Below are 26,443 nucleotides of genomic sequence, written 5' to 3' on the forward strand. Positions count from 1 at the left end.
AAAATAAGTTACAAATAACGCGAAAAAACACACACAATAGCAGGCCGTGAATAGCAGCCATCTCCTCCGGCGCCATTGTATCTGAAAGGGTCTTCAACCCTTTTTAGGACTTTATGGGGTTTATGAAGGTGATAATTTAACTGAAGTCTCTAGGTCATTTTTGAGGGAGTATAATATAACTGGTAGAGTTTAATAGGAACAAGGTCCTTGACTTAGCAGACCATTTCTGTTTTATCAACAGCCTGTTAAACTACTCATGAAAGCTGTAAAAAATCACAAGTAACAATTTAGGACAATCATGTTAAAATCATTCCACTCCCGTCTACATAAAAATGGTCTTTACATAAAGCTGTCGTAAAAAGTATTTCACTTATAATCTTTATGAAATCTTTATAATTATAAATGACATCACTTGGTGGTGAGATGATGAGATGCTGAAGCAAGTGGAAAATGAAAGTAACAGTGCAATTTCAGCACTAAAGCCTTTTACCATATTTCTGCGGGTGGAAAGAGGAGCGAGGGGGCGAGTTATCATAATTGAGACGTGTGACTCCTTGGCTGCTTTCATAGCGACAGGGTTCATTGATAATCCCTATCTCTGCCATGACTGACTCATATAAAACCCTATCAGTCAGGCTTGGTGGAACGATTTCCCAGTTTAAAAGACAGTAGTCTGGAGAGCACACACACACCACATTGAGACACACACACACACACACACACACACACACACACACACACACACACACACACACACACACACACACACACACACACACACACACACACACACACACACACACACACACACACACACACACACACACACACACACACACACACACACACACAAACTACTGCATGCACAGTGCAGACGATGGGTGTTGATGTTAGTCTTTTATAGGGTGATGATGCATCTCTGCCCTTTGTCTGACCTTCAGACACATTCACAGAGGAGGGCAGCTAGCTGTCTGGCGCTGACATGCTCTTTCCCATTGTAAGAACCTTCTAATGTGTAGCTCTATGAAACGCTGTGCAGCTCTATGGAACACTATGGAACACTGTGCAGCCTATGGAACTCTATGGAACACTGCTCTATGGAACACGATGGAACACTGTGTAGTTCTATGGAACACTATGGAACACTGTGCAGCTCTATGGAACACTATGGAACACTGTGCAGCTCTATGGAACACTATGGAACACTGTGCAGCTCTATGGAACACTATGGAACACTGTGCAGCTCTATGGAACACTATGGAACACTGTGCAGCTCAAAGGAACCCTATGGAACTCTATGGAACACTGCTCTATGGAACACGATGGAACACTGTGTAGTTCTATGGAACACTATGGAACACTGTGCAGCTCTATGGAACACATGGAACACTGTGCAGCTCTATGGAACACTATGGAACACTGTGCAGAGCTGTTGAACCTGGCTGTACTGTTACGAGCGGGTCAGATTTCTGCTCTGTCAGGTGCAGCCATGAGAAAGGAATTCCAGTTTGCAAAAAAAGCTCTTTGAGAAAGATGAGTGATCCTAACCAGCATCTCACAGCATGTCCTCTCCATCCCCTAAGTGGATCTGAGAGTGTGTGAGGGCTCCATCACTGCTATACTAACACAAAGAGAAAGAGAGAGGGAGAGAGGAAGAGTAGCAGTCTGTCAGAACCAGGCCAGACTGGACCGTCGCTCATAAACGCCTCAGGAATCTCTGCACCTCTGGCAGGTGTCCATGGTAACCGCAGCATTCCCGGCCCGCCAGTGAGTGAGGGAGAGTAGAGGGGAAATGAGAGCGAAAAAGAGAAGGGAACTGAGTGTACTACAGGGCTGAAACAACTCAGTTGGACTATCTTAGATATTCATCTCCATCTATTATGAGAGGAAATCATACAATATATGAAACACTAGAGACACGCTTCCTTTCTTTAGCTTTGACCAATGCACAGTGGGACATTGTCCCCAGAGGTCTGACATACTTAGAACATACACCCTTAAGGGGTTTCAGTATGTTTGACTGAACATGAGAATGTGTTGAGAGGTTTCCAGGGATAGCATGGGTAAAGCCATTAAGAAATAATGCATGGTGTTCTTTTATAACACTGGCCCTACCCTGTACCACTCCTTACTCTGGCCTTATACCCCTCCTATCAATCACCCATGTGTAGAGCAGGGAACGGCTGCAGACTCCTGCAAGAAGCTGTGATGTACTATAGACCTCAACCCTCTAATCCAATACTTCAACTGAATCACCTTCCTCATCACTATCAGTTAGGTCAGCTGATCAATCTGTCCAGTCAGTACTTGTTCCTTTCAGGTTATGACCTTACCAACCTTCAACAAGCCTTTCAAACAGAGAATAAACACCCTCTTTCTCCTCTTCTCTTTGTTACGAGGACCTTATTTTTCTCACCGCTGGCTGAAAAAACACTGTGGCATCCAAACCCCTCAGCCGTCGCTGCCAAGTGTCAGGACTAACAATGAAAAGGGGAGGAGAGGACATCCCTACCTCCATCCTCTTTCTTCTCTCTGCTCTATCTCTTCCTGGCAGCACTCAGAGAAACGTGTCCCTTTGGAGCAGGGGCAAATTTCAACTCATTCGGCTGCTCATGTCTTTCACCGCCATCTCTCTCTCTCTATCTCTCTCTCTCCATCTTCAATGGGGTGAATAGATTACTGAGATGGAGAAAGAGAGGAGGAGAGAGAGACGGGGAGGATCTAAACTGTGCTAGGACTTTTAGCACTTCTCAACAGTCTCTGGTTCAGAACCCATTTGGTTTCAGCGTCGGTAACACAGTCTTAATGAATCTCTGTTTACACTAGCAGCTAGGTTTACAAAGCAGTGGAAGTTTCAAGTTTCAATAAAAGACGCATTAGCTTGGAATAATGCTTCTGTTCTTTTGTAAATAGGATGTTATGACGGGTTTATGTCCAGAAAGGAAAAACATTATTTGAGGAGACAGCGACAGAGAGATTTGTGTATCAGTCTGACTGATACACAAATGACTGAAGTCAGAACCACGCAGAACCTCACAGCTCCTCTTTTAGGTCAGGTATCCATCTGCAGAATAAGGCAACAGACAGCATGCTGGTCATGTTAAGGAATCTTAGCACCGTCTCTCAGACCCAGACAGTCCCTGTCAGGTGAAACCTTCAGACAGACAACATGGAGGTGAGCCAACAGAAATAATACAGCCAGTACTGAAGAGCCACACTTCTCCCTGCCTCGCTCCAACGACAGCAGCAGATAGACAGGGCTGTGACTGGAGGCTCTGCTGTGCTCCCATCCAGTAGCACTAAGACTACAGTATGTTTAGACCAGTGGCAGTAGGTGACGTTTAATGAGCATGGCCTTATTTCTGTTATAGCATATTGAATGACTGTCACTCATATTCCATTCGCACAGCTCAATGTAACATTGATAGGTTTAGGCTACTACATGATACCCTAATTTTCCCTATACCCATCATGAGGTTGCTACAAAACAGCCTATGAATGAACGTTAACGTAGGCACACAGGTCGAGAGAAACATTTTGAGTAATCAAGGTGACAGACAGACAGTGGCACATTCAATACCGCCTTGCACACTCTTGTCTGCATCTAGCTCAGGGGTGTCAAACTCCTTCCATGGAGGGCTGAGTGTCAGCGGGTTTTTGGTTTTTCCTTTCAATTAAGACCTAGACAACCAGGTCCATGGAGCTCCTTACGAATTAGTGATCTTAATTCATCAATGAAGTACAAGAGTGGAGCAAAAACCCACAGACACTCTGTCCTCTTTGGAAAGAGTTTGCCATGTGATCTAGCTGATCTTGAATGTAATCAATAGTCCCACAGCTGCAAACAAGAGTTTCTATTGGACAAATTCAAGTATGTTTATCCCTGTTTCATTCCGTTTACTTCCATTTAAGAAACGTTTTTCAACAGAATCGGCAGAATGAATACACCCCTGACCACAAGCAAATACAGTTCACTTTCATAGCAGCCACATACAAACAGCATGATCACTTTGCTCATTAATTCCTTCTTGCATCTACGTGCGCTCCTCCTCTAACCTTTTCCCTTTGCTTGTTGGCTTCAGTGCACAACATATGTGACCAGACAAAAACATACATATCATAACCGCTACACACAGCCTACATCGTTGTCACCATATTAGCTAATGTCAGTCAACATAGCTACTAGAACTCACACGTTAGTAAATACGCTACAATCATGCAGTACAATGTACAGTTAGCAAGCAGTTTAGCAGTTACACCGGCGGACCCGGTGGCAATAAATTAATAAAACCAAAAGCTTACCTTGACTTGGAAAAGTACCAGTGTTGGATAGCCATAGCCTGCTAGCTCACTTACCATCCCTCTCTGTTTGATCCAGGTGTTTGAGTAGGCTAAACTAGCTAGCAGCATTCACTAGCTAAGTGAAAGTGAAAAAAATACAACTAAATATAGCTCTCTCTCTCTCTCTCTCTCGCCTCCCCTTCATTTTTGAAGAAATTCATTTGTTCAAAACTGTTCAGTTATTGTCTTCGTCTCTCTTTGAGTCAATTACTCACCACATTTTATGCACTGCATTGCTAGCTAATTATGTTATGTTTTCAGTACTAGATTCATTCTCTGATCCTTTGATTGGGTGGACAACATGTCAGTTCATGCTGCAAGAGCTCAGAGTGCTATTGGGGCTACTGTAGACTTTCATTGCGAAACAGTGTGTTTTAATCAATTATTTTTGTGACATGGAAATATATTGAATAATGTTTTATTTAAAAATAGTAACTATAAGTTTCACTATTTTTAAAAAAATGAAAAATTCACTGAGGAGGATGGTCCTCCCAAGTCTGTCCTTCATTCTGTGCATGGAGGAGAGGAGGAGAGAGCAGAGAGGAGGTGTGTGTGTGTGTGTGTGTGTGTGTGTGTGTGTGTGTGTGTGTGTGTGTGTGTGTGTGTGTGTGTGTGTGTGTGTGTGTGTGTGTGTGTGTGTGTGTGTGTGTGTGTGTGTGTGTGTGTGTGTGTGTGTGTGTGTGTGTGTGTGTGTGTGTGTGTGTGTGTGTGTGTGTGTGTGTGTGTGTGTGTGTGTGTGTGTGTGTGCTCGTGTGCGTGGGATGGCAGTATGATGGAGTCCAGAGGTCTCTGAGGCGTGACAGTGGAGGAGTCAGGACAGAGGAGGAGATATGAGCTCTCTCCTAAATGATGCATGTCTTCCATGCTCTATTAGTAGGTAAACAGCACACTGCAGAGGGAAACGCTCCTCATCTGTCTGGCGCATGTGTGAATGTACACTTGGTGCCAGATACAGGGCTGTGCTGAAGAGGCTGTGCTGAGGAGGACTGTCACTGAGGACTGTCACTTCCCAGACATGCACATATACACACACACACAAGACACAGATAATGAGGGATGGGTCACTCATGGGTCTTATCAGAGATCTTCACACTTCATCTTTCTCCGCCACACCCTACTGTAAATGCATAGCCTGTCTGCCAGCCAATCACTTTCATTTGGTCTCATATATCAGTCATCTGATCTTTAGAGACACGATCCTATACCTTCCATTATTCCCTGTCCCACCCTATGAAGGGAAGTCATTTTCCCCCAGTCAAGGCATTTGGTTCCACAGAGCCCAGAGGGAAGCAGTGTCCTCTGTTTTCTCTGATTGCTGCTCACAGAACCAGTCATGTCTCCAATTAGCCTGTGTGTAAGTTCAGCTCATTCCCCAAAAAACTTCTCCTTCTTCTGCCCCTTCTCAACCCAGAACTAACTATCACCAGACCGCTTCTCTTTCTGACTCAGCACTACCTCCCTCCACCACGTCAGCAGCAGCCACTGAGGGGAGAGGAGTGGGGACACTAATGTGACTGCAACCTGAGTCCCCTCATCCACCCAGAAGAGCAAGGAGAGTGATTTTGGGAGGTCCTTGAAATGAGGGGTCATAAATTATGTCATCACCACCTGTCCGTCCACCGCAGTCCAATGCTCTGTTGTGGTTGTCGGTCTGTCTGTGGTTTGGGATAAGGGAGTGTGGTGGTGGGGGGAGGTGTGGCCTGGGTTAGATATCTCCTTCCTCAATCCCAGCCCATTGGACCAAAACACTTAGAGTCTTTCTCATGTGGTGTCGTAATATGTTTTTGCACTCTTATAGATGACAAATGTGCAACAAGACAATTAAGACTTCTGGGAGTACACAAAACCTCAAACAGATACTGCATATTCACAGAATGATACACAGCACCAACATAGCAACTGCTAGCATTGTTTACATGCTGGTTTCACACTAAACATTCTGCCTTCCAGCATCTGGACACAACTGCAGGAGGGAGGGAGAAAAGAGGAGAAGAGAAGAGATATCATTCTGATTCATATCTGCGGCTGCCCAGGGCTTGAATAAAATAATAAAGAGATAAGTAAGAGAGAAAGAGAGAGCTGGCAGTGTGGAGGATTGAGAGGCAGCCAGTACTGACACACTGCACAGGGAGAGAGAAAAGGGAAGGAGAGACACAGCAGACTAGGATAGGAAAGAAGAGGAATGATGATGTGAGAAGACAGGACAGGAGAGGAGAAGAGAGTGGAGAGACTGACACGGTAAGGCGAGGAGAGAGGTGGAAGAGAGATTAAAAGAGAAGAGAAGAGGAGAGGTGGTATAGGGAATGAATGAGTGGAGGTCCCTCTGTGAAAGAGATCCACAGATGGAGGGAGGGCAGTCCCATTGGGAGCCAGGCAGCGCTAGGCCAGGTGAACTCATCAGGGCTGTACAGTACATTACCACCAGCCCCCTGGGAGCTCAGGCCATCCCATCAATGCTGCCATTGTTTCAGACTCAACGACGTCAAAACACAGAGACATATACATCATGGCTACAGGACAGCTATGTGTTCTAACTACTGCATGTCACTCACTACCTCTGAATGGTGCCTTGGTGGGTTGAGGGATGGTAATTGGTTTACACTCTGAGGGGTTGAGGGACAGCAGACAGGCCTAGTGAAACCTCTGATGACATCACTTAGGATGTAGAGCAGAGACAGTTGAGGGCTGCAGCACCACACCACACCATGACTGACCTCAACACCGCTAGCTACTCCTGAGAACTGAGGCTAACACAGGGAGATGAAGGGTGATGTCAGTAGCGGCACTGCCCCCCCCCACAAAAAAAGAATAGGATAGTGGATGGTTATTTTTTAGATGTCAAAACCCTAGTTTCCCTTCCTCTTCCCCCTTTCTTCCCCCTCCTATCTCCCTCTGCATTTCTCTGCCTCTTCCCATTGATAGTGTTTTTCTGTGCAGGGCCCTGAAAAGAGCCACAGATTGCCTGTGGGTTTACGGGTCACTCATACAGCCCACACAGGCCCTGTTAAACTGCAGGGTGAGAGGAAATGCCTCTGATTTATTGGGGACAGAGGAGCTCATAGTGTCTGCCACGGGGCAGGACTGTGTGTGTGTGTGTGTGTGTGTGTGTGTGTGTGTGTGTGTGTGTGTGTGTGTGTGTGTGTGTGTGTGTGTGTGTGTGTGTGTGTGTGTGTGTGTGTGTGTGTGTGTGTGTGTGTGTGTGTGTGTGTGTGTGTGTGTGTGTGTGTGTGCGTGTGCGTGTGCGTGCGCACAGCTTCACTAATTTCATCCCTGCAGCCTTACAAGTTCTAGTTTGCCTGCTGGGTCCATTTCCCCAGAAGAAGAAGAAGCATGATTTTCAATCATTTACACCTCCCTAGGGACTCAGAACAGAGGCCAGGGAAACCATAAATAAACTGACCTGCATGCAGCACAAGGAATCTCAACCCTCATCTGACCTGTGGCAATTGTTGGTTTCCTCGAAAATATACTTTGAAATAGTCTAAAACAACTCTTTACCATTTCCACCCTAACAAACAAGCTCACAAACATCAACAGGAGGAGCATGACAGAGGGGCAAACAGAGGGAGAAAAATGCTTCCTTTTCCCTGTTTGCTTTAGTTAATTGATGGCTGGTCACATTGGTAAAATGACTGGTGTCATTTTATAATGCATGGCTGTTGTGACTATTCCCCACTGAGTGGAGAAGTGAGGAGCTAGACGCTCCCACCTCTAATCTCATCTGGGGCCCTCAGCTCCCCTCGCCTCAGCTGTTTCCAATTTGGGCTTGGCACTTGTACTGCTGTCGCTCGCCATTTACACGCCCATGAATCTCCGCACAGGCCTGTCTGCATTCTGCTGGGGGCATGCCTGTCTGTGTGTATGCATAGGATGCCATTGTGGGTATGTGTGTCTGTGTAAATCATGTTTTGTGGGTGATTTTAAGTCAGTGGAGGCTGCTGAGGGGAGGACGACTCATAATAATGTCTGGAACGGAGCGAATGGAATGGTATCAAACCATGTGTTTGATGTATTTGATACCATTCCACTCCAGCCATTACCACAAACCCGTCCTCCCAAATTAAGGTGCCACCAACCTCCTGTGTTGTGAGTGTATCTGAACGTGCATGTGTGTGAAATGTGACGTGTGTGTGTCTATATTTCCTTATAAATAAATCAGTAAGCGTGCGTATGTATGTGTGTGTATGTACAGTGGGGTCAAAAATTATTGACACCCTTGATAAAGATGAGCAATAATAATTCAAATACTGAGCTATATTGTATTCTCCCAAAAAATTGGATTTTTAAAAAATACTAATCAACTGTTCAGAGAGAGGTTTAGTTGAACAAGTAGTAATAATTTTTCTCGAAAAGATAGGAGTCAAATGTATTGATACCCCTAAAGTTTCTTATAAATAAAATAGTCAAAACATGCTAATCTCTCACCATTACCAATAACAGGGGAGATTTGCAGGTCTTGGGGGTATGATCTTTGACCCTCTGTAACTTTCTCACTCATCATTATTAACACTCATTCAGGATGTTCTGCAATCATGGTAGCATCCACGTTAATGTAGAAGTGTTTAGAAAATTGTACAAGTGACTCTTAAATGACACAATACATTATTTACCATTCGTTTTTATTGGGCACAACATCATCTGAAACACAACCAAAACTAACTGCACACATGCATCAAAAGCTTGATGTAGTCATTGCATGCTAGGAATATGGGACCAAATACTAAACTTTTGACTACTTTATTTAAAATAATCTTTAGGGGTGCTAATAATTTGGTCCCCTTCTATTTTGAAAAAAAAAGTATTACTTAAGTAATTTTATTTGTGGAAAATAATATAATTTCCCAATTTTTTTGAGCATACAGCATACAGTACGAAGCTCAGTATTTGAATGATTTATTTTATACAGTCATTATTGTTCATCTTTTTCAAGGGTCTCAATCATTTCAGACCCCACTGTACGTGTGAGTGTTCCAGTGGTTTTACAACCTGTTTATACTGTAAACACAGGGATTGGGGGACCCGGGGTGTGTGGATGAGAGGAGGGAGAAGGACCACTTCAGGGACAGCTCTGGTAAATGGTGGCTTCATGTTGGGTCAGCATATTTTGTTTTTGACAGCGCTCCTTCGTGTGGTCCAAGAGGAGTGGGAGTGGAGATCGGCACTCAAAGAGGGAACCTGGCGTCGTGCAGGCCCCAAACCCGGGACCTTACACTGGGTTTTTCGATTTACAGCTACTAGAAACTGTAGCCATTAAAACAGCTAATCATGCTTAACCTCTTGAACCTCTGGGGGCAGAATTTCATTTTTGGATGAAAAACGTTCCCGTTTTAAACAAGATATTTTGTCACGAAAAGATGCTCGTCTATGCATATAATTGACAGCTTTGGAAAGAAAACACTCTGACGTTTCCAAAATTGCAAAGATATTGTCTGTGAGTGCCACAGAACTAATGCTACAGGCGAAACCAAGATGAAATTTCATACAGGAAGTGAGACAGATTTTGAATGCGCTGTGTTCCAATGTCTCCTTATATGGCTGTGAATGCGCAAGGAATGAGCCTACACTTTCTGTCGTTTCCCCAAGGTGTCTGCAGCATTGTGACGTATTTGTAGGCATATCATTGGAAAATTGACCATAAGAGACTACATTTACCAGGTCGGTGTCCTCCGTCGAAACTATTGCGTAATCTCCAGGTGCATGCATTTTTCCATTTTGTTCAGAGGAGAAACCAAACTGCCACGAGTGATTTATCATCGAATAGATATGTGAAAAACACCTTGAGGATTGATTCTAAACAACGTTTGCCATGTTTCTGTCGATATTACAGAGTTAATTTGGAAAAAAGTTTGCCGTTGTAATGACTGAATTATCAGGTTTTTTTCTTAGCCAAACGTGATGAACAAAACGGAGCGATTTCTCCTACACAAATAATATTTTTGGAAAAACTGAACATTTGCTATCTAACTGAGAGTCTCCTCATTGAAAACATCCGAAGTTCTTCAAAGGTAAATTATATTATTTGAATGCTTTTCTTGTTTTTGTGAAAATGTTGCCTGCTGAATGCTAGGCTTAATGCTATGCTAGCTATCAATACTCTTACACAAATGCTTGTGTAGCTATGGTTGAAAAGCATTTTTTGAAAATCTGAGATGACAGTGTTGTTAACAAAAGGCTAAGCTTGTGAGCCAATATATTTATTTCATTTCATTTGCGATTTTCATGAATAGTTAACGTTGCGTTATGGTAATGAGCTTGAGGCTATAATTACGCTCCCGGATACGGGATTGCTCGTCGCAACAGGTTAACAGCTGTATCCTTCACTATACAAATCCACCAGCACCCACATACTCCCACCCACCCACACACACACACACACACACAAATCCACCAGCACCCACATACTCCCACACTCCCCTTGCTAATGGCAAGCTGCAGCCCAGTGATGTTAAAAGCAAGGGGCTTAGCGTGTAGGCCTCTGATAAGCCACGCAGAGCTGTGAAAACACAGATTACAGTTCCGCGGCTTATCTACCTCCCAGACACGGCGTAATTGCGGCCCAGAAACCGCAGCCTCAGCTTGGATAAGAGACATTGATGGGGACTCTCCCGCAGAGCATCGACAACCTCGCTAATTCAGCAAAACCTCCTCCCTAATTTCATTTTTTTTTAACCTTTATTTAACCAGGCAAGTCAGTTAAGAACAAATTCTTATTTTCAATAACGGCCTAGGAACAGTGGGGTAACTGCCTGTTCAGGGGCAGAACGACAGATTTGTACCTTGTCGGCTCGGGGGTTTGAACTTGCAGCCTTCCGGTTACTAGTCCAACGCTCTAACCACTAGGCTACCCTGCCGCCCCACATGTCTCACTGTGCTGCCTGCCTGCCTGCCTGCCTGCAGCCCCCTCCTGAGATACTCTGCCATGGTGGTGAGTTGCTTTCAAGTGCCTATCTCTATATATCAAGTACAGTCCATGATATCAACTGGAGTCTCCCAGTGTCATCCTCACATAACTCAGTCACAGCAGAGGACAGTACGCCAACTAACACACCTGACCTGAGGGAGACATGAATACTATCAGAGTTTATATGTCAGAGAGACTGGGATCTCAATTTGATGCAGAATTTGATACTGTAGGCACACTGATGTGTTTGACAGCTAGATTAGATGTCATAGTCAAGCCTGTATGGAATACATTTGAAATTCTAAAATTGCTATCTAAATGGGGTTTACTTTTGATAGTGTTATTTGGAAGGGTGAAGGGATATCCCTGTTATCTGAAAGCTTATGAAAGTGCCTCCATCAAGCTCATCATGGTCCAGGTCCAGCAGTAACACAATATCTCCCCAACCTCATAGAAAACTATTAGGACCTAGTAATCACACCACTGGTCTGGAATTTGAGCCAAGGCTTGAGATTGGGGTGGGGGCCTGAGAGACAGAGAGCAATATGAGGGGTGGTTTAATACAGTGTTATCTTACTCCACATTGATTCTCTGACTGTTTTTCTGTTACCCCCCTGTGTGTGATGTAATGTTTTGTTTTTGGAGCCCTTGGGCTGGATCTGGTCGAGCCAACAGGCCACAGATCTCATGGGAACCTCTGATTGGATGAGAGAGTCTCTCAGGTGCCAGAGTGACCTGAACCCGTCCAATAGCATGCGCTCACTCATCCTGGGTTGGTGCACTCTGCTCCCAGGGTCGTTGGGACTGGGGAAAAACACATTCAGGGGACTAAACTAAAACAGAGATGTGTTATCTCTAGGTCAGACAGACCAGACAGTCAGAACCCCTAGTCAGCAGGCAGGGGAGCAGCAAGGGGGGACCAAACTCCAAACGCCACAACCGGGTCAGAGAGTACACATATGTAATGGGACATAGGCTGAACTCAGAAAAGTGAGCGAATGAAAACAACAATACTGAGCACTAAGATTACAGCCAGTGGCCTCACCGCTCTGCCTTTTCCTGATTGAGGAGGTTTGCCATCATTCAATCTCACCTCTACTCTCATCCTCCCAGTCTGCCTGTTTGCTGTGGTGACGGATGCAGTAATGCTGACCAGCCCTCAGATAGGGTAATGGTTAGGGTAATGGTGCAGTACAGAGGAGGTAGAGGTAGGGGAGGTAAAGTAAATGAGAGGATCATGCACATTTCCCACAGTCTGTGAGAGGCAGACAGCAAACAGGCAGCAGAGGGACAAGCAAACAGCTTGTACTTGACCTCACATTCAATGGACCTGTGAGTGGCGCTCTAACCTTCCTTGACAACGCTATGTCAACAATTTGTGCAATCCTATCTCCAGTCATCCCCATGTCGCTGGTTTTTGCTCCCTAAGAAAGGGGATGAGGGGGCTGAGAGGAGGGGTATCAGATTGTGTGCTGTCAGGGGCCTCTTCTGCAGAGCACCGGAGGCGGTCCTGGATGCAATCCACGGTGCTTCAGCGCAGCTCTCTCCAAATTATAGCTGTCACTTCCACTCAGCGCTGCCTGTGATCTGAGCCACCAGGAAGGGCACTCTGATAAGTGCCTAATCCCCCCCCCCCGCCCTCCAGTCAAACCCCCACTACAGCCCTCCATGACAACCAGAGGGAATCTCCCACAGCACATACAGTAATTGGATAATTATGTTGACAGTGTGTGTGTGTATCTCGGTAGCCTGTTTTCATCCATGCACGTATGGGTGTTTTTGAGTGTCTTGTACCCTGTATCGAGTATGTGTTACCTTGTGTCAACATGGGTGTGCTGGTGGGAAAAGTGGAGTAATTTCTTCCAAAAGAGAAACCCAGCAGCAGGCCCCTGGGAGGACCCAGAGAAACTGTTTTTTTTGTTTCTTTTTCTTTTTACCTTTATTTAACCAGGCAAGTCAGTTAAGAACAAATTCTTATTTTCAATGACAGCCTGGGAACAGTGGGTTAACTGCCTGTTCAGGGGCAGAACGGGGTTTGAACTTGCAACCTTCCGGTTACTAGTCCAACGCTCTAACCACTAGGCTACGCTGCCGCCCCTGGGAGGAGTGAGCTGGTTGGAGAGGGAAACAGCAGTCCCATGTCAACACCACTGAGAACTCAATGTTTTACCATAGCAAAGGGTTATTGTAATCTGTGTCACAAAGCTCAACGATTTACAGTTCCACCTAGAACACTAACAGCCCCGAGTCCTGGGACAAACAGTCACTCCACCCTGTACCCCAGACAAGGCTGAGACAGGGGGCCAGCCAGCACCAAGGGAAATCATTAGGCTCTGTTCTGTTCTGGTGAGAGGGGTGAGGAGAGGTGTGTGTGGGGGCGTGGTCGCATGGACGGGGGGAGCTACTGGAGTTGAAATGATCAGAAGAGCAATAACAGAGAGTTAGCATGGTAGAGGATGACAACATACTTGCAGCTGGACTATATAACTTTAAACCACAAAAAAATAATTGACCTTACGTGCTTCAATGACTGTGAAGTTGGACACATAAAAACCTAGAAGATTAATAAAATGGAGGCTGTTGGCTCTGCCCTGTGATCCTGATGTGAGGTTTTTGCAAGACTATTGGAGAGTGAGAATGTTTTGTTATGATGCAGGCAAACAGAGGGGTATCCTAGTGGAAAGTACCAAACACTTTAGTCATATTACTCATATATTAGTTCGGAGGAACTCCTAGGAGACTAACACAGTGGGGAACTGGGAATACTGGATAACACAGAGAAAGATAGAGACCGAGAGATGTGCTGATGGAAATGGGGAATAGAACAAAGACCTAGATACATTATTGAACTTCAGATAAGTCAGAAAAGATAACTTGGAGAAAGGGATGAGAAAAAAAGAGAGAGATCAAACCAGAGTGAGAGTGAAAAGAGAAGTGAGAGTGTGGAGAGACGGAAGAAGTGGAGGGGAGAGCCAAAGCATCCTGGCAGCTGTCTGGTCGTCACGGTTTCCCCCTCCAACCCACGGCTGCGTCAGAACCAGGCTCCAGGCCTACACATCCACATGATTAACTACCTCAGCCCTTAATCACTCTCACATCCTGGGGTCTCTCTCTCTCCTGCCAGTCAAGCAGAGAGAGAGAGAGAGAGAGAGAGAGAGAGAGAGAGAGAGAGAGAGAGAGAGAGAGAGAGAGAGAGAGAGAGAGAGAGAGAGAGAGAGAGAGAGAGAGAGAGAGAGAGAGAGAGAGAGAGAGAGAGAGAGAGAGAGAGAGAGAGAGAGAGAGAGAGAGAGAGAGAGAGAGAGAGAGAGAGAGAGAGAGAGAGAGAGAGAGAGAGAGAGAGAGAGAGAGAGAGACTACAGGGACCAGAAATGAGAGAAGTACAGAGACAGGGAGAAGATCTGGAGAAGATCTGAGAAGTCTGTAAGTGCATAAATCCCTCTGTTGCCCTCTTACCTTCTTCACATGCGGTGCCGCTGTAGCCTGGACAGCACTTCCACTCCAGAGAGGTGACGGCACGGTACACCACCTTATAGGAGGGTCTGACCACTGTCCGGTAGCTGAGGAACACACACGCATAGGCCAATGTCACAAACAGTGTAAGGAGGAGCCAGTTCCTCTGATCGTGTGGCTCATTCATCAAGCTGTAGATGTAGGGTGTGTTCATGAGGTTTTGACATGCTATGTTTTGGGTTAGAGAGACTCACCTGCCCCCTGTGCATCCCTGTGGCCAGCGACATGTCTGGTAGACACGCTGCATGGTTGTCCCATTCTGCACCTGGCACGTCACTGTCTTAGTGACCGTATGGGGACACCAGTTCCTGAGAGAGAGTGGCGAGAAGGAGAGAGAGGGAGGAGAGGGGGGGACACAGAGCAGGTTTAGCATGCGCACTCAAAGTCAACAAGACGTACTATTGGCTTCAGTTCTCCTCCACACCTGTTCTACAAAACTACAAGCAACAAGTGGTCATATCATTATCTGATTTAACACCCACACAGTATATTTATATCTCTCACACAAACATACAGTACTAGTCAAGAGTTTGGACAAACCTACTCATTCAAGGGTTTTTAAAATGTTTTTACTATTTTCTACATTGTAGAATAATAGTGAAGACATGGACACTATGAAATAACACATATGGAATCATGTAGTAAGTTTTAAACAAATAAAAATGTGTTTATATTTGAGATTCTTCAAAGTAGCCGTCCTTTGCCTTGATGACAGCTTTGCACACTCTTGTTGTAGGCTGTGTTGACATTGCAGTCTTCCCTTATCCGCTGGCATCCCCCCTGGGTCTCTTGAGAGGCAGAGCCACTGAGGGGGAACCGAGAGTTTGGGGGGGGGAGCTCTACACATTAGAGTGAGTTTCAAACACAGGTTAATAGTAAGTCATAGGCCCACTCCCTCACAGGTCAATATGAGACACAGAAGCCCTCACAGGTCAATATGAGACACAGAAGCCCTCACTGGTCAATATGAGACACAGAAGCCCTCACAGGTCAATATGAGACACAGAAGCCCTCACTGGTCAATATGAGACACAGAAGCCCTCACAGGTCAATATGAGACACAGAAGCCCTCACAGGTCAATATGAGACACAGAAGCCCTCACAGGTCAAAGTGTGTATTTTAAGAAGTTAAACACCAAAGCTTTACATTTACCGCTCAGTTGTTATGTAGCCTCTGTAAAGGCTCTGTATACATACTGTCACTACATAAAGCTCTCACAACTAATGAAGGTCTTGGTTTTTGGATTTATTTTGGACCACATGCAGCCAAAGACATCTGAGCCTGATTTAGGAGAGGAGCCATGGGATGGTTTCAATCACTGCGTTATTGGTCGGAAGAAAATGCTAACAAGGGAAACAATGCTCTTAGAAGTAAGGGGGGGAAACCTCTCGATGGTATTTATTAAACATGTCCGACATCGAGCAGGAATTAAAAGCCACCGGCAACACAGACCGGATGAGGGACAAAACAGAACACACATAAAAAAAGTTTTTTTCTGAGTGTTTTATAAACCAGAGTGGGAGCAAACTGAGGAGAACCTAGAGGAGTTTATGATACAAACCCTGCAAAACCCAGACAAGACAAGGTCCTATTGATATCTCTTTGGATTTACTTCTCATCCCTCAAGTCGACAACCATAAATCAAGGAAACATGGAGCGACACAGAGAGAGAAATCTACACGGAGGCTATTAGAGCCAACATGTGTTAGCAGTCTTTTGTTAACAACAAAGTGTACAAATACCATGATCACCCTCATATGGCTTGCGCTGAGTAGAGGGCAGAACATGGAAAACAATTACCATATCGCCATCTGTTTAGTATATAGAACACAGAACAGCAGAGGAGTCTCTGTGTACTTCATAGTAATACTATGAGTTGATTATAATAATACTCGTGTCATGATGTTTGCATATGTGGCAGGTTGTTTAAACCAATGACTGTGTGTAACTTCTATATACACTATACGGTGTCTTCGGAAAGTATTCACACCCCTAGACTTTTTACACATTTTGTGTTGTTACAGCCTTATTCTAAAATGGATTAATTAAATACAAAATCCTGAACAATGCACACCCAATACCCCATAATGAGAAAGGGAAAACAGTTTTTTTAGAAATGTTAGCAAATGTATAAAATAAAAAAAACATAAATAGCATATTTACATAAGTATTCAGACCCTTTGAGACCCTATGAGACTCGAAATTGAGCTCAGATGCATCCTGTTTCCATTGATCATCCTTGAGATGTTTCTGTGGTAAATTCAATTGATTATAAATTATTCTGTGGTAAATTCAATTGATTGGACATGATTTGGAAAGGCACACAACTGTCTATAAAAAGGTCCCACAGTTGACAGCATGTCAGAGCAAAAAACCAAGCCATGAGGTCAAAGGAATTGTCCGTAGAGCTCCGAGACAGGATTGTGTCGAGGCACAGATCTGGGGAAGGATACCAAGAATGTTCTGCAGCATTGAACGTCCAAAAACAGAGTGCCCTCCATCATTCTTAAATGGAAGAAGTTTGGAACCACCAAGACTCTTCCTAGACCTGGCCACCCAGCCAAACTGAGCAATCGGGGGAGAAGGGCCTTGGTCAGAGAGGTTACCAAGAACCTGATGGTCACTCTGACAGAGCTCTAGAGTTCCTCTGTGGAGATGGGAGAACATTACAGAAGGAAAACCATCTCTGCAGCACTCCACCAATCAGGCCTTTATGGTAGCGTGACCAGACAGAAGCCATCACTCAGTAAAAGACACATAACAGCTCTCTTGGAGTTTGCCAAAAGGCACCTACAGACTCTCAGACCATGCGAAACAAGATTCTCTGATCTGATGAAACCAAGATTGAACTCTTTGGCCTGAATGCTAAGCGTCACGTGTGGAGGAAACCTGGCACCATCCCTACAGTGAAGCATGGTGGTGGCAGCATCATGTTGTGGGATGTTTTTCAGCAGCAGGGACTGGGAGACTAGTCAGGATCGAGACAAAGATGAACAGAGAAAAGTACAGAGAGATTGTTTATGAAAACCTGTTCCAGAGTGCTCAGGAACTCAGACTGGGGCCAAGGTTCACCTTCCAACAGGACAACGACCCTAAGCACACAGCCAAGACAATGCAGCAGTGGTTTCGGGACAAGTCTCTGAATGTCCAAATCCAGGCCCAGCCAAGATTTGAACTCTGGGGGGGTTTATTACAAATGAGCAAAAATTTATAAAAATCTGTTTTTGTATTGTCATTATGGGGTATTATGTGTAGATTTATGAGGGGGGAACAATTGAATCCATTTTAGAATAAGGCTGTAATGTAACAAAATGTGGAGAAGCCACTGTATATACAAAAGTAGTATGTGGACACCTCTTCAAATGAATGGATACGGCAATTTCAGACACACCCGTTGCTGACAGGTATATAGAATCGAGCACACAGCCATGCAATCTCCATAGACAAACATTGGCAGTAGAATGGCCTTACTGAAGAGCTCAGTGACTTTTAACGTGGCACCGTCATAGGATGCCACCTTTCCAACAAGTCAGTTTGTCGAATGTCTGACCTGCTAGAGCTGCCCCGGTTAACTGTAGGGGCTGTTATTGTAAAACGGAAAGGTCTAGGAGCAACAACAGCTCAGCTGAGAAGTGATAGGCCACATGGACCGCCGAGTGCTGAAGCACGTAGCTCATAAAAATCGTATGTCCTCGGTTGCAACACTCACTACCGAGTTCCAAACTGCCTCTGGAAGCAAAGTCAGCACAATAACCGTTTGTCGGGAGCTTCATAAAAAGCATGAGCTGGTGCACACCCAGAGAAAAGTATTTAGACTGTGGAGCAGTAGAAACATGTTCTCTGGAGTGGTTAATCACGCTTCACCATCTGGCAGTCCGACGGACAAATTTGGGTTTGACGGATGCCAGGAGAACGCTACCTGCCAGAATGCATAGTGCCAAATGTTAAGTTATGTGGAGGAGGAATAATGGTCTGGGGCTGTTTTTCGTGGTGGGGCTTTGCCCCTTAGTTCCAGTGAAGGAAATCTTAACGCTACAGCATACAATGACATTCTGGACGATTCTGAGCATCCAACTTTGTGGCAACAGTTTGGGAAATGCCCTTTCCTGTTTTAGCATGACAATGCGCCGTGCACAAAGCGAGGTCCATACAGAAATGGTTTGTCAAGATCGGTGTGGAAGAACTTGACTGGCCTGCACAGAGCCCTGACCTCAATCTCATAGAACACCTTCTGGATGAATTGACCCCAATAATGCTATTGTGGCTGAAGTCCCTGCAGCAATGTTCCAACATCTAGAGGAAAGCCTTCCCAGTAGAGTGGAGGCTGTAATAGCAGCAAAGGGGGAACCAACTCCATTTTAATGCCCATACATTTGGAATGAGATGTTCGACAAGCAGGTGTCCACATACTTTTGGTCATGTAGTGTGTGTGTGAGAAAGTGTGTGTGTGTGTAGCAAGCTGAGCAGCCCTAAAGCAGCCCACAGTAACAACTCCTACATGTTGTAGTGCATGCACAGTGCACACAAGCTCCTACTAGGGCCATATAATCTAGAGAACCTTTCCCTCTTTAACACTGTATGAGCCTCCATAAAGGGTAAATGGGTTGTTGGGATGGGTCCCTGTTTCCTTCCCCCTCCATGGCCTCCAGAACCAATAGATAACCTTCTGAAGCCTCAGAAAGAGAGAGAAAAGAGAAGAGAAGAGGAGTTAATATGAAGAGAGAGAGAAGATGAAGAGAGAAAGAGAGAGAGGAGAGAGAGAAGATGAAGATGAAAGAGAGAGAAGATGAAGAGAGTAAATGAATAAAAAATAAATAAAGAGAGAGAGCTACCATGCTTTTAAAAATTATTATGTTTATTTGTCAGGGACCATGTACAACATGCCATTGCACCAGATTTAGCTTGATAGCTAATTGTCATCTGTTGTCCCTGCGCTTCATGGGAGGCCAGACCTCTAACCATCCCTCCTTCAGTTCAGAACTAGCCAGGGGAAGTGGTTTATCCCTTGATATCCCTCGATTTTCTTTTCTTGTTCCTAGACCTTAGCTATTCTATCACACAACAAATCAAATCAAACTTTGTCAAATGCTCTGAATACAACATGTGTTGACCTTACCGTGAAATGCTTCAGTCTGTAAATGTCAATAAGCCGGTGACCATTTGATTAATTGTTCAGCAGTCTTATGGCTTGGGGATAGAAGCTGTTAAGGAGCCTTTTGGTCCTAGACTTGGCGCTCCAGTACCGCTTGCTATGCAGTAGAAGAGAAAACAGTCTATGATTTGGGTGACGGGAGTCTTTGACAATTTTTTGGGCTTTCCTCTGACACCGCCTAGTATATACTGTAGGTCCTGGATGGCAGGAAGCTTGGCCCCAGTGATGAACTGGGACGTACACACTACCCTCTATAGTGCCTTATGGTCAGGATGCTCTCTATGGTGCAGCTGTAGAACCTTTTGAGGATCTGGGGTCCTGAGGGGGAAAAGGTGTTGTCATGCCCTCTTCACGACTGTCTTGGTATGTTTGGACCATGATATATCGTTGGTGATGTGGACACCAATGAACTTGAAACTCTCAACCTGCTCCACTACAGCCCTGTCGATGTTAATGGGGGCCTGTTCGGCCCGCCTTTTCCTGTAGTTCACGATCAGCTCCTTTGTCTTGCTCACATTGAGGGAGAGGTTGTTGTCCAGGCACCACACTGCCAGGTCTCTGACCTCCTCTCTATAGGCCGTCTCATCGTTGTCTGTGATCAGGCCTACCACTGTGGTGTCGTCAGCAAACTTAATGATGGTGTTGGAGACGTGTTTGGCCACGCAGTCGTGGGTGAACAGGGACTACAGGAGGGGACTAAGCACACACCCCTGAGGGGCACCCCGTGTTGAGGATCACCGTGGCAGACGTGTGGTTGCCTACCCTCACCACAATCACCTGAACAATCACCTGAAATGGGGATTCCTGCTATTGCTGCTGCGCCCCACAATGATCTGTCCACTACCCGGACAGCATTGGACCTGGATCAAAAGAAAAGCAGGTTACACCGTTTAAACCACTAACCTTGTATGAGGAATATTACCATGACTGATAGCACAGATTAGATCACAACAGGACTGGGAATTAGCCAGATGAATTCATCCACTGGATATTAGAAGAGAGAATTTCCACATTAATGGAATTATGCTTTGACTCAGGTTTGTTTTCCTTAAAATGTCTGCCAAACAGAAACTATTGATTTCAACCTTTAACAAACCATATAACTCTATGCACAAGGACTACTTTTAACAATTTCCACTGAAAAATGTACAAAACAAATTTAGTGGAAGAACTGTGCAGATGCGAAATTTGTTAACAGAATTATGGTAAAATCTCCCTCCGGTTTTATGCGACCACGTTTTCCAAAAGCTCTGTTAACGGTCTTCTCAGAATTAAGATTCAAAGACATCTACAGAAGGAATCGGTGTCAGCTATGACATGGCACATATTTATAAAACAGTGGCTGTCCCCATAGGGGAACCCATTTTGGTTCCATGTATAACCTTTTTGGGTTCCATGTAGAACCCTCTGTAGAAAGGATTCTACATGGAACCCAAAAGGGTTCTACCTGGAACCAAAAAGGGTTTTTCAAAGGGTTATCCCATGTGGACAGCCAAAGAACCCTTAAAGGTTCTAGATAGCACCTTGAGATTGAAAATATATATTTTGGTCATTGGTCTCTGATCTGTACTACTCAGAAATACATAATTATGGTCCTTCTGTAGCTCAGTTGGTAGAGCATGGCGCTTGTAACGCCAGGGTAGTGGGTTCGATTCCCGGGACTTTGGATAAAAGCTTTGGATAAAAGCGTCTGCTAAATGGCATATATTATTATTATTATTAATTATGGATATGAATGTCATTCTCCTCATGTTTAACAAGTTTGGACATCACAGTGCAGCGCAGTAGAGTACAGAGTACAGTGCAGTACAATATAGCACAGCAGAGTAGGGTTGAGTTCAGTACACAGAAAGAGAAATAAAACCGTTATACATTTACATTTACATTTAAGTCATTTAGCAGACGCTCTTATCCAGAGTGAGCTGAACATAACAGTACGCCAGTTTGGTAATGCCCAAGATGAGCCTGCCTCTGTGTGTGAGAGGAATTGCTCCCATCCTCCCCACTACAAAGAGGATCAGACACTGGGATTGTTCCCAGCTTTGATCCACCATGGGCCTACGGGCTCACCAAGAGTCTGTTAAGCAGAGGTAACACCGCCTAAGACCATTATCCCCTGCTACAACATGGCCCCCATGTCATTTCTACTACTCAGCTAGAATCACAGCAGTCTGCAGTAAGGCTCTCACAAATAATTACTTTATTTGATAGAAGAGACAACTTTGTTTCTATAGAGACTCACTATACAGTGCCTTGCGAAAGTATTTGGCCCCCTTGAACTTTGCGACCTTTTGCCACATTTCAGGCTTCAAACATAAAGATATAAAACTGTATTTTTTTGTGAAGAATCAACAACAAGTTGGACACAATCATGAAGTGGAACGACATTTATTGGATATTTCAAACTTTTTTAACAAATCAAAAACTGAAAAATTGGGCGTGCAAAATTATTTAGCCCCCTAATACTTTGTAGCGCCACCTTTTGCTGCGATTACAGCTGTAAGTCGCTTGGGGTATGTCTCTATCAGTTTTGCACATCGAGAGACTGAATTTTTTTCCCATTCCTCCTTGCAAAACAGCTCGAGCTCAGTGAGGTTGGATGGAGAGCATTTGTGAACAGCAGTTTTCAGTTCTTTCCACAGATTCTCGATTGGATTCAAGTCTGGACTTTGACTTGGCCATTCTAACACCTGGATATGTTTATTTTTTAACCATTCCATTGTAGATTTTGCTTTATGTTTTGGATCATTGTCTTGTTGGAAGACAAATCTCCGTCCCAGTCTCAGGTCTTTTGCAGACTCCATCAGGTTTTCTTCCAGAATGGTCCTGTATTTGGCTCCATCCATCTTCCCATCAATTTTAACCATCTTCCCTGTCCCTGCTGAAGAAAAGCAGGCCCAAACCATGATGCTGCCACCACCATGTTTGACAGTGGGGATGATGTGTTCAGGGTGATGAGCTGTGTTGCTTTTACGCCAAACCTTAAAATTTTGCATTGTTGCCAAAAAGTTCAATTTTGGTTTCATCTGACCAGAGCACCTTCTTCCACATGTTTGGTGTGTCTCCCAGGTGGCTTGTGGCAAACTTTAAACAACAATTTTTATGGATATCTTTAAGAAATGGCTTTCTTCTTGCCACTCTTCCATAAAGGCCAGATTTGTGCAATATAAGACGGATTGTTGTCCTATGGACAGTCTCCCACCTTAGCTGTAGATCTCTGCAGTTCATCCAGAGTGATCATGGGCCTCTTGGTTGCATCTCTGATCAGTCTTCTCCTTGTATGAGCTGAAAGTTTAGAGGGACGGCCAGGTCTTGGTCGATTTGCAGTGGTCTGATACTCCTTCCATTTCAATATTGCACAGTGCTCCTTGGGATGTTTAAAGCTTGGGAAATCTTTTTGTATCCAACAGTATCTCGGACCTGCCTGGTGTGTTCCTTGTTCTTCATGATGCTCTCTGCGCTTTTAATGGACCTCTGAGACTATCACAGTGCAGGTGCATTTATACGGAGACTTGATTACACACAGGTGGATTGTATTTATCATCATTAGTCATTTAGGTCAACATTGGATCATTCAGAGATCCTCACTGAACTTCTGGAGAGAGTTTGCTGCACTGAAAGTAAAGGGGCTGAATAATTTTGCACGCCAAATTTTTCAGTTTTTGATTTGTTAAAAAAGTTTGAAATATCCAATAAATGTCGTTCCACTTCATGATTGTGTCCCACTTGTTGTTGATTCTTCACAAAAAAATACAGTTTTATATCTTTATGTTTGAAGCCTGAAATGTGGCAAAAGGTTGCAAAGTTCAAGGGGGCCGAATATTTTCACAAGGCACTGTAGCTTGTGTTATCCATTGCAAAAGTACCACAGTGATAAACAGATTACAGCTGAAGTAGTTTTTATAGAGACTCAGTATACTGTAGCTTGTGCTATCAAAGTGAAACATTACAGCTGAACTAGTGGGGAGTTGGGGTACTGCATCTCACATTAGGGACACAGGTGTTTGTTTTACCTAATAGTTCCAGTCTCAACTGCAAAGTGTAAAACTTCCCCAGGGTTGAGATGTCCCCTGGTTACAAGGTGTGAAACCCAACAGCACGGCTGTGTTTAACTGGCACTGGCACCAGGCAGGCAAGCAGGCCCACTGCGAGTATCAAGTCTCTCTGCAAACACCTCAGACTCCCTCCTTCCTTCCTTCCTTCACTCCCGATGCAGGCCCAAAACCAAGTAAATCACAAGGCACAACGAGCCCTGAAACTGATCACAGCCAAATGTTTAGAGGGAAAAAGGAAATCTAAATGCTTAAGGGAGAGAAAGATCACAGCTTTGGCCCAACAACTAATTAATAAAAATGACAGAGAGATCATGAAATTGTCACGTTGACAAGCTTCTACTCTTCAAGGTGAGCAGCGCTGCTGCTGTCCTCTCACTGCAGTGTGCCTGAGGACTGTTGTTCACACAGGAAGGATCCTCCAAGGCCATGCAGATCTATATGCAGTTAGGTAAGAGCACTAGTTATTGGAAAGAGAAGAAACAACAACAGAGAGAGAGATAGAGCGAGAGAGAAGATAGAAACAGAGATAGAGAGAGGAATAAACCTAGAGCCAGGCCCTCTGAGACACAGAGAGAAGAGGAGGGCAGACAGGCAGGCTCACAGAGGACAGAGGAAGGCCAGGTTAGGGTGAATAATGTCCAGGTGCATTCCCCACCGAGCTTCCTGTTTCAGTCCCTCTCCCTCTCAATAACTCTCTTCATCTGGGACATAGTTGAACATCGCAGCCCCCCTTCTCACCCTCTTTCTCCAGCCCAATGCTGTGGGAGGAGGGTAGAACATAAAAAAATACATTTAGTATGATAAAAATCTCAAGGAATTCCTCTAGATTTCTGGCTGTGGGAAAAGCTCTTGTCGAGAACAAACGACAAAAGACAGATGTGGCAGAGGGCCAGACGAGAAGCGATGAGGAGGTGGAGGAGAGGAGACGGCAGAGGTCACACAAGGAAGCCCTCAGTGGAACAGACAAGGTGTAGAGGATAGACCAATTAGGATGCACTGTGGGTCCCAGGGCAGAGGGAAAAGGGTGCAACAAAAGAGAGAGAGATATTCAGTGACATTATTGAAGAGAGACGGATCAAACATTCCTGGAGTTAAAATGTGGAGCTGGAGAGAACGAGAGTGAGCTTCTAACTGGGATAGACCATGAAAGACGTTATTCTGCACAAAGACAGAGGGAAAGTTGAAGGACTGATTTTAATAAAGGACAAGAGAGAATAGAACACAGCGTTAGATAAAGAGTGTATGTTGTTTACAACAACAATAGAGAGAGAGAGAAAAAAAATCTAAAGATAAATAAAGCCAAAAAAAAGAACACGAAAGAGCAGATAAGTACCAGTAGTATAGTGTGTTGGTGGTCGTCACTGCTCTGTGGGTTGATATACTGCAGCGGTGTAGAAGAGGTGTTGAATGAGAGGTTAATGGGGGACATTAGGGGTGTCCCATTGGGCTCCAATTTTAGTCAGGATCAAAGGACATGTCAGGGGCCAATCAGGCCATAGTGAATGAGAGGAGGGGGCCAAAGCCCTCTAAGCAGAGCCGGGCAAAAGGGCTCTCCATACCTGATAAACGTCCCCGCTCTGTGTAGACCTTACCGTGAAATGCTTACTTACAAGCCCTTAACCAACAGAGACTTTTCAAGAAAGAGTGAAGAGAATATTTACCAAATAAATGTAAGTAAAAAATAATAAAAAGTAACACAATAAAATAACAATAAGGAGGCTATATACAGGGGGTACCGGTACATTTACATTTAAGTCATTTAGCAGACGCTCTTCTGTGTCAAGGTGCGGGGGTACAGGTTAGTTGAGGTCATTTGTACATGTAGGTAGGGTGGAAGTGACATGCATAGACAATGAAAACAGCGAGTAGCAGCAGTGTAAAAAACAAATGGAAGGAAGGGGGAGGGGTGTCAATGTAAATAATCTGGTGGCCATATGATTCATTGTTCAGCAGTCTTATGGCTTGGGGGTAGCCTTTTGTTAAGGAGCCTTTTGCTCCTAGACTTGGCGCTCCGGTACCTCTTGCATTGCGGGAGCAGAGAAAACTGTCTGACGTGTGAGTATTTGACCATTTTTTGGGCTTTCCTTTGACACCTGTGATGTTTGAGTGAATGTGTAGGTGGGAGTGTGTGACACTCTTTGATATGGATGACCAAGCTGTGTGTGTGTTCGTGTACATGTGTAACTGTCAGCTCCTCTGTTGGGGGTAGTGCAGGAGAATGCGGTGGTGATGGGTCAGGCTCTAGAGGTCCCACAGTGAGAGGTCTGTGTGGCAGTCAGACCATGACTCCCCCTCCTCAGGCTGGCAGCACAGGAAATAGCTCACAAAATGAGTACCTTTTGCATCCCTTTGATATTTAAAGTAGAAATTGTACACCAATATTGAATTGAAAAAAAAACTGTTATTTGAAATGAATTAAACAAAGTGCACTTTATCGTTCAGATTTTTTATATGAATAAATGCTTTTTCCCGTGTACCCTCAG

The 26,443-nt window shown here is 44.6% G+C and overlaps 1 protein-coding gene across 5 annotated transcripts in view; it reads right to left on the bottom strand.

Annotated features, from left to right (window-relative positions):
- Positions 1–26,443, bottom strand: part of LOC118393262 (EMI domain-containing protein 1-like) — a 78,494-nt gene that overhangs the window by 40,009 nt on the left and 12,042 nt on the right. For all 5 annotated transcript variants that reach the window (XR_004827531.2, XR_004827530.2, XM_035785789.2 and 2 more), the window contains 2 exons: positions 14,947–15,060; positions 14,696–14,799 (listed from right to left, as the gene is read on the bottom strand). Coding sequence is in view for 3 of the 5 variants with exons in the window: in XM_035785789.2 (XP_035641682.1) it covers positions 14,696–14,799; positions 14,947–15,060 (218 nt within the window). In the remaining 2 variants the exon portion in view is untranslated. The remainder of the gene's footprint in view (positions 1–14,695; positions 14,800–14,946; positions 15,061–26,443) is intronic.

Source organism: Oncorhynchus keta, chromosome 14 (assembly GCF_023373465.1).
Source record: "Oncorhynchus keta strain PuntledgeMale-10-30-2019 chromosome 14, Oket_V2, whole genome shotgun sequence".
Lineage (NCBI taxonomy): Eukaryota > Metazoa > Chordata > Actinopteri > Salmoniformes > Salmonidae > Oncorhynchus > Oncorhynchus keta.